This window comes from Hyperolius riggenbachi, chromosome 3 (assembly GCF_040937935.1).
Source record: "Hyperolius riggenbachi isolate aHypRig1 chromosome 3, aHypRig1.pri, whole genome shotgun sequence".
Taxonomy (NCBI): Eukaryota; Metazoa; Chordata; class Amphibia; order Anura; family Hyperoliidae; genus Hyperolius; species Hyperolius riggenbachi.
In genome coordinates this window covers 255,793,687-255,807,140 of record NC_090648.1, presented here as the reverse complement: position 1 = coordinate 255,807,140, position 13,454 = coordinate 255,793,687, and the positions used below count along the sequence as shown (strand labels likewise).

The 13,454-nt window shown below is 39.9% G+C and overlaps 1 protein-coding gene across 2 annotated transcripts in view; it reads right to left on the bottom strand.

The window, feature by feature from the left end:
- HGF (hepatocyte growth factor) overlaps positions 1-13,454 on the bottom strand; it is a 160,449-nt gene that overhangs the window by 82,545 nt on the left and 64,450 nt on the right. For both annotated transcript variants that reach the window (XM_068276187.1, XM_068276188.1), the window contains exon 6: positions 8,816-8,936. In XM_068276187.1, coding sequence (XP_068132288.1) covers positions 8,816-8,936 — 121 coding nt within the window. The remainder of the gene's footprint in view (positions 1-8,815; positions 8,937-13,454) is intronic.

Below are 13,454 nucleotides of genomic sequence, written 5' to 3'. Positions count from 1 at the left end.
CGGTTATCATATTTGCTTTTGTGCCTAAGTATTATTATTCATTTCGAAATTATATGTACCCAAAGTACACTTTTTTCTCTGAGAGCTGACTTTGCATTTTATTTATAACTGCTTTATTCATGTTCTAACCTAAGCAGAAATGCTTTCTGATTATCTGACTTTGTTCAGCAGAGCCGGCAGTGTCAGAGAATTGTTTATTTACATTCCTCACTCAATACAATTAAATACAAGATAACATTATCTTCACTTCGGAAGCGTCCAGCCCTTTGAATGCGTGTGTAGCCCTTTGATGCTGTTCTTGTAAAAAAAATGCTGGTTGTATACAATATGCTGTAAATAATCTATTAGAGCAAAGAAGAAATGCTGGGTTTCATTCTGATTTAAGAAATATGCTGGTTTTTTTTGCAAATGATAATCTCCAGATTTCTACCCCATGTGGACAGCTGTGGCTATAATATGCCTTCCCCTTAGTAATATATTGTTGAGGCAAGGACCTTAATAAATTCATCAGAAATGCTACATTATGTGTTTATTCAGCACTGCTGTGTATTTGCTGGATGACCTAAACAGGTGAAGGTTCCAATCCACAGAAGTAGAATAATTGAAAAAAGAAAAATAAAACTATCCATCAATAAGTTAATCCATTGATCTTGAGCAATCTTTTCCTGAAAACTTTTTTTTTCAGCTAAACACATTAAAAAGTTCAATGCCTAATATATGTGCATGTTCCCTGTAAAAGTATATCAAGTTCAATGAATGTACCATGATCTATGTTCAGGTCTGAGTGTTCACTGTTTAATATCAGATGTCAGTTTTATGCAGAGAAATCCAACTTAAGATTCTTGAGCTTTTAATCTGCAAGCAGATATAAGTATATTGCTAAATTCTTTGTTGAAAGAAGGTCTGGAAAGGAGAATTATGAGTTTTGCTGGATTATAAAAATGTATCTGTCCCACTGAATAATGATCATATATAAAAGGTAACCATGAACCAGGAATGATTCATCTGGGAAATGCCTTCCAATGGAATCCCCTCTGCCGTTAACTGTATTTGATTAAATAACCTGTCTTGTTTTACAGTGCTGCTTTATATTGTACTAGCATGTGAGGATATGACAAGCTTGAAGTTACCTATTGGTGCCCCAGAGTTGCTCTCAATGCATCTTTTGAAAACCATTCCTGACATGGTAACATTAAACGTGACTGTCTTACTTTATACATAAAATCGTAAGACTTTCTGATCTGGGCATTCATTACAAAAGTCTACATTTTAGATATATAGACACTGGTGAACAAATAGCATACAATTCAGTGGAATGGGGACCATTTAAAAAAATTACTTCTAAAACGGTGGTTGTACTTTGTAATGAAATGCATGCCAAGGTTGTATTTTTTTTGAAAATTACAATTTTTTTTAAAGTTATTTTTCCTTGAAGAGTCGGATGGATTAGCACCACTAAGTAAAACATATTGTTAAGTCTATTACTGAAAGACAAGCATAGCTAACTGATAACAATGGCAACTCCTTTGTTTTAGGGCTGGTTCACACCGCAAGAGCTTTTTGTAAGTGCTTGTGATTTTAAAAGCTCTTGCTAATTTAATCCTATGTGTGTGTTCTCACTGGAGTGATGTGATTTTATAAAAATCCTTCATAGCATTGCATTGGCAAGAGCTTTTCAAATAAAAAGCATTTAAAAAATGTTGGTAGTGTGAAACAGCCCTAGGCACAACTCTCTTTCTCAAGCTGCTCAGCCAGTCTAATGAAGGCATTTAGGGCTGAGGGTCAAGGCACAGAGAGATCTTCATACATTTAACCTCTGCGCTCTTCCACTCTTTCTTTTTGGATGATTACAGGCAGGAGGCACTTAAGGTTGAGAATAATAGCACTTGAAGAGATTTCTATAAACTTTACTTGTGTGCTCTTCCACTCTCTTTTTGGATTATTTCCCACAAGAGGTACTTAGGGCTTAGGTTTAAGGCACATGGAGATATTTACATAAATTTGACTTTTGTGCTCCTCCACTGTTTCTTTTTGGATGATTACAAGCAATAGGGCTCAGGATCAAGACACTCAAAAAGATCTTCATGAATTTGACTTGTGCGCTCCCTTACGCTTTCATTCTGGATAACTACAGACAGGAGGCTCTTAGGGCTGAGAGTCAAGGCACACAAATAGATCTCAATCAATTTTACTTGTGTGCTCCTCCACAAACAGGATGGTCTTGGTTCAGGCACTTTAACCTCTTGAGGACCATGGTGTTAAACCCCCCTAGTGACCAGGCTAATTTCAGTTTAATTGGCCACTGCAGCTTTAAGGCCAAGCTGCAGGGCCGTACAACTCTGCACACAAGTGATCCCCCCCCTTTTCTCTCCAGCAACAGAGCTCTCTGTTGGTGGGGTCTGAGTGCTCCCCCCATGTTTATTTTTTTTTTATAAACATTATTGTTTGTTTGTTTAAATCTGTTTCTTTAAAATCTATCCCTCCCTCACTCCCTCCCTCCAGCCAGCCAACTATGGCGATCGGCTGTCATAGGCTTCTGCCTATGAGAGCCGATTGCTCTCTTGTCCCCGAGAGGGACAGCTGTGTGACACGGCTGTCCCCAGTACAGCGCTGCTTCTGATCGCAGCGCTGTACATGTAAATACACGGCGGTTTCGCCGCGTAACAGTCTTCCGAGTGGCGATCACTCCGCCCACCAAGCAGGAGATGCGCACGCACCCTGCGTATGCTCTCCTGCAAGCTGCTGCCCCAGGCCAATCGGCGTTAGCTGGTCCTGGGGCTGCCCATTGGCGTGACACGGTCGGCAAGTGGTTAAGATATGAGGCTCTTAGTAGTAAAGCCCATAATATTTATCCTGTCATACATCTAAAAGTGCCTGTATAAATCTTCACATACCTTCCAGATGGACCAGAAGTCCTAAATCTCTCCCTGGTCACTCGAATAGCAATTGACCTCAATACTCAATACTAAGGTGTGTAAAAAGTCATGGTGCTATTTTAGTAATGGGGTAGTAGAAAGGCTCAAAGAATGAGAAAATGCAGTGAAAGCTGCCGAAGGAATAGTACTCACCGCTAACCATCAGGATGAGTCACTATTAGAAAGTTCAGATATTAGGCATGTCTATGCATATGCAGGCACTTTTTGGTGCCTAAGGAGACATTGTTTTTGTTAAGAATCCATATAAAGAAGGAAGAGGCACAGATCACTGAACTGGTGGGACTGCACTGGACAGCATGCTTTAGAATTTGCTATTACAATAACACTATAAATAAATTACAGTACAGACTGTGTAATGGATTCATGATTTATTAAACCATCATAACTAATAGGGCACTTTGTTAGTGCATATTATGGAGTCCCCCAGTCAATTTGAAATTACATAAAATTTATTTTATTTGGATTGATAAAAAATAAAAGACAACTGGCTGCGCAGAACATGGTCCACCTGTAATGTCTCTAAATATGTATTGCTGTATAAATGTGCACTTTTAACAACAGTGAATGCTTAGAAGATTCAGTGTGGCTGATAGCTACTCCTACAAAAAGGGTGAATTCGGAACTGAAAGCAGTACCGGTATAGACATGCAGATGTTGCCAGGGAGGGATCATAAGTTTATATTTGACAAAACTTTGGTTTGGGCAGATTATCTTATGCTTAATTGCTGATATTGTAGTGTAGACAATCAAAATCGGCTACACTGTTTACCACAATTGTGACTGGAAATTTTTTGGACTGCTTTACAATTTTAGCAAAGCGAGTTAAACTCCTAAGAAGACTATGCAATTTAACCAGATACTGTGTACCATTGAGTTTGTATGATATCACTCTATTCCTGTATTTGTCTACATTTTCTCCCACAGTCCAAAAATGTACTGGCAGTGGCAAGTGTATTGGCAACTTATTCTAGTATGTCTGTTTGATAGCGGTTCTGACACTGGATTATGAACTATGGTCCTGATACTGGATTATGAACTGTGGTTCTGACACTGGATTATGAACTGTGGCCCTGACACTGGATTATGAACTGTGGCCCTGACACTGGATTATGAACTGTGGCCCTGACACTGGATTATGAACTGTGGCCCTGACACTGGATTATGAACTGTGGCCCTGACACTGGATTATGAACTGTGGTCCTGACACTGGATTATGAACTGTGGACCTGACACTGGATTATGGGCACAGTTGGAAAAAAGAACGGATAAAAATATATACCTTGTAAAGTGCTTTTAACATGTTGCTGCTGTACTGTAAATATAGTAAGTAAAGCAAATCTGAATGGTCTATTTAAAAGATTAAAAAATAATAATGATTAATTAGCAGCAGCCAAAATGATATGTCTTTGGCATGCATCCTTGTGATGTCCTCATTTAGGCTTTGCACCAAAGCAGAGGCCATAGCTTGGTAGTGAGGGTGCGAAGGAGGGACCAGCATTCACTTATAGAGAATCTGTACTGTCCAATTTGTACAATAAAAAAAAACATACCAATCGAGTCACTGTGATCTCCTGGATCCCTCTTCTCCATTTCCACCGCTCCCCACCATGATCCTGCCTTTTAATGGCCAGTTTTAGGGAGTGTTTAAAAAAATATGGCTGCTAACCAGGAAGTGATGTATGTGTATATATACTGTATATATCTTGTTACAGTAAACTACAAGTTATTATTGCATAGTGAATTTTCTGCACTCCAGTCAGGGATTCTCAGTTTCTCAGCATGGGCAGCTCCCTCCCCCCTCAGACAAGCTGAAATTGAGAGCAGATATCTTTCTGTGAGGAATAAACAAAGCACACACACAGAGCCTGCAGGGGGCGTGGAGGGGGCATGCATAACTTGTCCCTATCACAGCAGAGGCAGTCATTCCTCTCCGGGTCAACAAAGTTTGACAAAGAAAAAGAAGATTAGATATATTACAGAGACAGTGCAACTAGAAAAGGCTGCAGTAATCCAGACCACATCAGAACAGGTATAGGAACTTATAGGATCATAGAAATAAGGCTGAATATTTTGTTACAGAGTCTCTTTAAATATTTTTACACCCTTCCCTTCCTTCACTGGTTGACTATTAAAGCCTTTTTTTCCCTAATTTTTAGGTATACAATTTAAATATTCTTTAAATAATACATATGTTTTAAATGACTAGAGTTGCAAAACCTCTCTACAGTTCTACATAGCATACCTATTTCAATATCGTAATGAAACAAGTACCTTGCATCAGTTTTCCTGCCATTTTAAATTTGACTATATTGATGTTTATATCCTTCATACGTTTCCTGGTCAGATTTAATGAGAGCTTTAAAGTCAATATTGAATTTAGCACTGATGTGAAATGTAATCCCTCAGGTGCAGTGATGGACATCAGACAGAAGAGAAGATGACATTTGTGTATGCTTAGCGTCATATCACATTATAATATTAAGCATGGAAGTAATCTATGACTGGAAACAACGAGGTTGTTTACCAAAACTTCCGCAATTAGCTACGTCTACAACAAAACAATATTGTTTTCAACAAGTACACCGGGAACACATTTGACTGCATTCACAAATCCAATTGACTTTTAATGTTACTTAGAAGTAAACATAATTTTCATTAAAGTGAAAGTAATGCCTTTTCAGAAGAAAATATGAACATTCAGCTTGTAGAGAGAAAATGTTTCCATTGAAGTGATGTATCATGCAAATGTACATTTTGTGTTGATTGACTCGTAACATATTTCATTTATACTGAGGGTATTTACATATGGGAAAGGGGTTTCCCTGGTGTCAGATGCACCATTTAATCTGGCAGCATCACACAGTGTATGGTAATGTAATCCTATACTCTAAAACCCCTGTGTTGCTGCATCCAGCTTCTGACCCTGTGTTCCTGTTATTTGCCTACTGCGCATGTGCGCAGTAACGGACACAGACAGCTGGATGGAACCAGGGAGCGAGGCGGCGGCGGCAAAAAAAAGACCTAGAGTCCATTTTTAAATGGGCTTGGGTGTACTAGTGGTAAATATAATGACATAATGAAAATAAGGTGTTTTACTCTATGACAAATGCTATATATTTTATGCTATAGGGAGTGCATCACATTCTTTTCATATATTGCATATGTAGTACTGAACCCTTTTGGTTGTAAGAATAAAAAAGATATTTAGAGTCCACAATAGTGTAGTACGTCCAAATAAATGTAAATAGACTATTTTAGTATAATTTTATTCTCACAAAGGTGGATTACCACTAAGGCAACCCCTGTGTTAGCAGATCGGGATCAGGAACCTATCCCCACTTAGGTTAAGAAGTCGCTCTCTGTAGATTGGAAAAAAGGTGCAACAACCCTTCACCAATACTAGTACTACTGACCCCTTTTGGTGTGCTTAACCACTTGCCGACCGCACACTCATACCGCGCGTCGGCAAAGTGGCAGCTGCAGGACCAGCGACGCAGTATTGCGCCGCCAGCTGCAGGCTGATTAATCAGGAAGCAGCCGCTCGCGCGAGCGGCTGCTTCCTGTCAATTCACAGCGGGGGGCTCCGTGAATAGCCTGCGGGCCGCCGATCGCGGCTCGCAGGCTAAATGTAAACACAAGCGGAAATAATCTGCTTTGTTTACATTGTACGGCGCTGCTGCGCAGCAGCGCCGTAAGGCAGATCGGCAATCCCCGGCCAATCAGCGGCCGGGGATCGCCGCCATGTGACAGGGGACAGCCTGTCACTGGCTACACAGGACGGATAGCGTCCTGTGCAGCCCCGGTCACCGGGGATGAGCAGATAGGAGAGGGAGGGGGGAATTTCGCCGCGGAGGGGGGCTTTGAGGTGCCCCCCCCCCGCAACATGCCAGACAGGAGGAGCGATCAGACCCCCCCTGCACATCATCCCCATAGGGGGGAAAAAAGGGGGGCGATCTGATCGCTCTGTGTGCCAGCTGATCTGTGCTGGGGGCTGCAGAGCCCACCCAGCACAGATCACAAAAAATAACGCTGGTCCCTAAGGGGGGGGTAAAGGGTGGGTCCTCAAGTGGTTAAAAAGGCCCCACCAGAAATGGTCAGACTCTGTCTCCACTGCTACTTTAAAAGCAGTTTTCTGCTAAAATCCCCTCTCCACACAATATTTGTATTTTGTTTTTGCATTCACCCCCTGTCTAGCATAATGAGATAAATATAACATATAGCATTTTACAAATATCTGGAAATACCTGCCCAACCTACATTTCCAAACTTACCCAGAGGTACATCCCTAGCCACTCACTCCGCTCCTCCAATGAACTTTGCCTGACTGCACCCCGCATCACCCAATCCCATGCACGCTTCCAGGACTTCTCCAACACTATGGAACTCCCTACCTCCCCCATTAGGGTTTCCCCCTCCTTCCACATCTTCAAGAAGGCCCTCAAAACTCACCTTTTTACTCTGGCCTACCCCCTCACTAGTGCTCTAAACCTGCAGTTGAACTCGAGTCCCCTACCTGTGTCCCCACCTCTCCCTCTAGATTGTAAGCCTTCGGGCAGGGCCCTCCTCCTTATGTCTCCTACCTGTTCATGCACTTCCATTACCGCACACCCATCCTCTTGATCTGAGTGAACTCAACTTGCCTAATCTCCATGCTTCCATCCAGTGACTGACTAAGCATTACCTTGTACTTACACTGTGCTGCTTGACCTGTTTTTTCTTGTATTCCTGTATTGTCTTATCGCTGTATATCACCCCTAAATATTGTCTGTACCTTAACCGCTGCGTAATATGTTGGTGCTTTATGAATACAATAAATAAATAAATAAAATACCATAATCTTCAGCATTACCAGTGTGGTCATATGATCACTGCATGATTTTGCCCTGAGAGACAGGATCATGCTGATTCACCATACTTCCCCAACGAGGGAAGGATAAGGTAAGCTTCTTTAGGTTCCAGGGAGGGAAGCCTCCTGATCCTAAAGAAGTACCCCTTAGGGGTACTTTTTTTTAGTTCAGGGTCTCCTTAAGTTTTTATAAATATTACTAAAGCTGGAAAATGAAAGTTTTCACCCTCCTTAATAATGAAATATAAGACCTTTATACATGTCACCAGTGGAAAAGGGCAACTGTGCAAGCAAATGTCTGTTTCATTAACTTTATCCATTGATCAGGAACATCCAGTTTATAATGTGAACAAAGATGATCGAGGCACACATTATTCTGGTGTGGGTGCAAATGTACTGAAACATGCAGCAACAGCTTTGTGGACTTTTAACATCTGGATGTCTGAAGCAGTTCACACTTAGAGATGGCCAGTGACAGGCCAATAATTCTGGCTTGCATGCAAATCTGTAATTGGGCCAGTCAAATTCATAGAAAGTGCTTACGACTGGCCCACTTTCAAACTGAATACAAAGCAGTTTGTGGGTGGCTTGAGTAACTAGCACTTCTCCTTTGGAGTATTTATTTATACAGATTTGAATTATTTTCCAGGCAACCAAGAAGTTGAACTGGTCAAATTTTTTTTCACGCGATCATTTATCACTCAGCCATAAAAACAATTTTTATTAATGTACCGTAGGTGAAAAAATCCAAAGCCTGAATAGCTGCTTATACTAATTATATACAGTACATTTTGGGAGGCCCACAGACAGATTGCAATGTTGTGTTCTGGACTAGTGCAACAATGAACAGTTGAAATCTCAGGGAGGATAAATAACACACTTAATTATCTTCTATTTTTTAAACATCTTATTTTTTTATTCTTTAAAATAAATGTGGCTATATTTTGGAATGTTGTGTGTCAAGAGATACAACTCTATATGATATATCATTTAACATTTCTATTGCTATGAAATGTTTCTTGGCACTACTTACCTTTCTGGACGAAACTTGTGCTTATGTGGCCGTTGCAAATCCCATCGCTGACATTCCTTTCCTGTCTCTGTGTAATCCATGGGTCCTCTGTAGTTTTCACCATTACAGGATACGCATTCCGCTAGAAATTACATTTTATTATTTTATTAAATATTATGTCACATCTTTGCATGGTTAAATTTGTAACTGTCATGACACCATTTATTTGTCAATTTAAAGGGTACCTGAAGTGGACACAAACCACAGCAGGATCATGCACAAGGCAACCTTAGAAGGTGGTTAGTGGGTGTCAAGGGAGCTGGTTGCCACCTTCTTTGACCCCACTCCCACCTTAGCTTACCAGAAATCATGGAGGGCCACTACCTTGCCTTAGGCCCTGTTTTATCTTACTCCTTCTTTGGCACAGACATGTAATATTAAGCTCGTCTCGTTTTTCTTATTAAAGCTTTAACAGCAATCTCAGTACTCCTGTGCACCCAGTTTTCTTGACCCCCCCCCCCCACACACACACACACACACACAAGCATTTAATCTTCCAACTGGAAGCCAGTTGAATGGAAGCACTGCCATAAATGAACATATTTAAACTGGGCATGCAGGTGTTCCCAAATCTTGCATGATTAGTGCATGTGAATGAGTTTATTTGAACTGGGCATGCCCAGTAAAAGGAAACTCGTAAGCATGAGAACTGCAACCAGAAACCCAACAGCAGTACTTCTGCACTGCTTGTTGTTTGCCGGTAATAGGCAAAGTGCTGCACCAATGGAACCCTAGGCGAATGGTTCCACAACAACGTTGCAATCATGGAGCTGTCTGCTGCAATTTTGCGATTGACCCAGAATAATCACTATACAAGGCAAGAAGGGCCAAATCTATATTGTTCCAGGAATCATGGCAAAAATCGCTGAATTTCTGAGATACAGAAATTGTGAGTGATTTTCAAATTGTGCTAGTGGACCCCAGGCCTTCCTTTGACTGGGTATACACAGTTTTGGAACTCACACTTAAACTTGCAAAGATTGAAAGTAACTGTATTGCTCATTCCTTTTGGCTTCTGTTCTATTAATAAATGACATGATGTATTTGCTAAAAGTTAATACTACATGAAAGGGTCTGCTACTCTATGAATAATCCCCAGGAATATAGACAAAATGCTTATCAATGCAGGTCAGCAATGAGCAAATTCAAAGGAAATGCAACCACAAACACAGATATAGCACCCTTAAAGCAGGTAGTGGATTTCTGCTGTAAGCTATACTCAACAAGGTAATCATTCAATAGTCATATAACTATCAATATGATGTTGGCTTGGAATTGTTAATTAGATATGCCAAACAATGTGTCGATAATGTGGACTATCAATCCAGATTAAAGATTAGTTCCATGTTCTAAAAACGACATAGAACAATTGTATACATCCTCCTAATGAACCTTTTCCTTTCTTGGATGGGATCTGCTAGGACTTCTACTTGCATCACACCTTGTTATGTTTTACATTTCAGATCTGATCAAATTAGTTTATTTAATTTACACACCAAATTAAATACAGGAAGTTGAACAATTTGCAATGACTCATGGATTAATATGGAGATACTTTGTCCCTTTTTTCTTTCTTCCAACTAACTGGCAACATATGCTAACATGCTGGAATGTTTTGCTAGCATACAGTGCAATAGCCTAGGCTAAATCATCTGAGTAGAGTGTAACCTAATTCATTGTTATATTCTACTAGGGTATGTGCTTTCAGACAAACAATATTGAGGAACAAACTTTTTAATATAGTGTGCCCATAATGTAACATTTCAAATACAAAAATGGAATAGGAACTTTAAAATGTAGGTGACAGTTCTACTTTAAAGTCAGAAGAAAATAATTTGATATGATTAAAAAAAACTGCTTTGGTTCTCCCAATCGGGGGCTTTGCTTAGGCCTCATTGTAAAGGTCTATCTATTGGGAGTATTTTGAGAAAACAAGGGATAAGCTTGAATGTTTTACTAAAGTAATTTTTTTTTATGAAAAATTGCCCTAACTCTGGAATTTTTGCAAAAATATAATGGAATTTTTTTGTTCAATACACAGACATTTTCATGAAAATGAGAACTTTCCTAAAACTGTATCTTAATCTCATGTCCATTAACTAATTAATGAATTTGGAGAGGATGTGTTTTCTCACTTCAATGCATTTAATACAATGTGTCTTCTCATGCCCATAAATCATCATGACAATTCTCCTTTGTGCAAAAATGTGACATTTTGCTAAAATTATGGTAAAATGAAAATGCCCACATTAGCTCACTACTAATATCAACTTTGACTTTGTATCTATGTATGTAGAGGATAGTTGCAGAGGCACATATTATAAGGCTGAATGAGCTGGTTTAAGCCTTTGATGGAAAAAAAACAATATGGCTACCCACATTATGGAGAAATTATAAAAGTAAGCAGTTCATTTCAATGTTTACAGTCCTCTCCATGATTCAATTAGTCCTCTCCACATCTGGGATTAGTTTATTTTACTTTATCAGGTTACTTTCACAATGTGACAATAAGTAGAGGCGCGTAGGGGCGCGTAGTAGTAATTCGGGGCACCAGCGGCTGCCATACCCCGAATTACATTGCCCTCCGAGTTGCAACAACTCGGAGGGGGAATAGTAATCAACTCCGCCTCGGAATTTTGCAGCAGCGTTGAGAGCCGTCATTCGACTCTCCCCGCGCCAAACTGAGTGGCGCCGAGTTAATATGTACGCTGTTTACAGCGTGTGTGCACAGAGTATATATATATCTGTCCCTGAGATGGTGGGGGGTCCTCAAAAGTTTGCTTTGAGCTGCAAAAAGACTAGAACCCTCCCTGTAAATACAACATACATCCATTTTAATAAATAGCTTCCTATATGTTTCATTAAACAAACTAAGAATCCAAACTTACACAGATATGGTAATATTATCAAAATTATTTCCTAGTGGCTTGATTAGTGGCTGGATGGTGTAATGGTTAAGGGCTCCGCCTCTGACACAGGAGACCAGGGTTCGAATCTCGGCTCTGCCTGTTCAGTAAGCCAGCACCTATTCAGTAGGAGACCTTAGGCAAGTCTCCCTAACACTGCTACTGCCTATAGAGCATGTCCTTGTGGCTGCAGCTCTGGCGCTTTGAGTCCACCAGGAGAAAAGTGCGATATAAATCTTATTTGTTTTGTCTTCTTGTGCAAATTAAAATGTATTGTAGATGGGAAAAATCTTTAAAAGCTAAATGGAAAGCATGTTGTGTGTGTGTGTGTGTGGGGGGGGGGGGGGGGCATGAAAAATAAAGATATTGATATATAGAAGTTTAAGCTTTTTTTTTTTTTAGTTTTGTACAGATATGGTAAGAATATGCATGTGCATCCATTGTATTTCTCCAGTACACCTGGTTTGGATTGGGAAATAATAATACAAAAATCAGTCTATAGAATTAAAAGGATATAATACGAAATTATGTTACTAGACTATGATTCTGATATTGTTATTTGATGTTTTTAATTTTTTTTTTAAGATTTCTGCATTTATTTTTTATACAGTTTGATGTTAGAAAGAGAATGTAAATTCTCTTTCAGGTCGTTAACATCAGTACATAGAATCAAAGTCTTAATGGTTAACATATTGATGCATGTTTTGAAACATATCCAAGGCCTGTGTTGAACGTGCCTCATTAATTGATTGTAGGAGCACTTAAGTTCACCATTAAGTCCACATCTTTCCAATGTCAATAAATTCTAGCAATGCTGTTTAAATACTCTCTGGTAAAATTCCCATAACTGGTGACAGACAGGCTAGTTCCCCTAGTAGTGATATGGTTTCACTTTTTTTTTTTTGCATTATAGGTTAATAAAAAAAGACCTGTAGTTTATTTAGCAAATTTTCTCACATAACAAAAATGTGTGTGCTAAATGTTTAGAAGTGCATTCTTAGCCTGTCTTTTATACTAACTGTCAGTGCAGTGATTATATAACCACTGCCTGTTGAGGGTGACCAGGATATATTTTAGTGTAATCTTTCAAGAATATCTAGTTCTCTATCATCAGATATCTAGATAAGTTACGTAAAAGAAAAAAAAAAAATATATATATATATATATATATAGCAGGCTGCATGGAACACATTGAATCAGGGCCACCTTCAGGGCATCACAGGGGGGACTGCTGTATGGGGCCTGAATGAGTCTGGGGCAAAGCAAATGACGTCACACACGAGCCCAAGCTGCAGACTGTATCTGTCCGTGTCTGTCCTTCTGCCTGTCCATTATTGTGGTGAGAGGTGCCGGGAGGCTCATACAGGAGTTACCTTAGTCAGTTAGTGATTAAAGTAAACCTGAGATGAATAGGAGAAATAGATTTTTACTTACCTGGAGCTCCTCCCAACCCCCTGTAGTTGGTCCATTCCCTTGATACCTTTTTCAGCCTAATTGTGCTTCTGTGAAGTTCACACAATCCAATTGGGTTGTGGGCCAGTGGGCATGCACTGTCCCAGGCCGCGTGCTCCTCCAGCATGCTCCCATAGTTGGGAGCGTTCTGTGCACTTACAGTCTTAACCAACTGAGCATACGCAGAACACTCCCAGCCATGGGAGGGTGTGAAAAGTGGTCACACAGACGTTAGTGTGTTT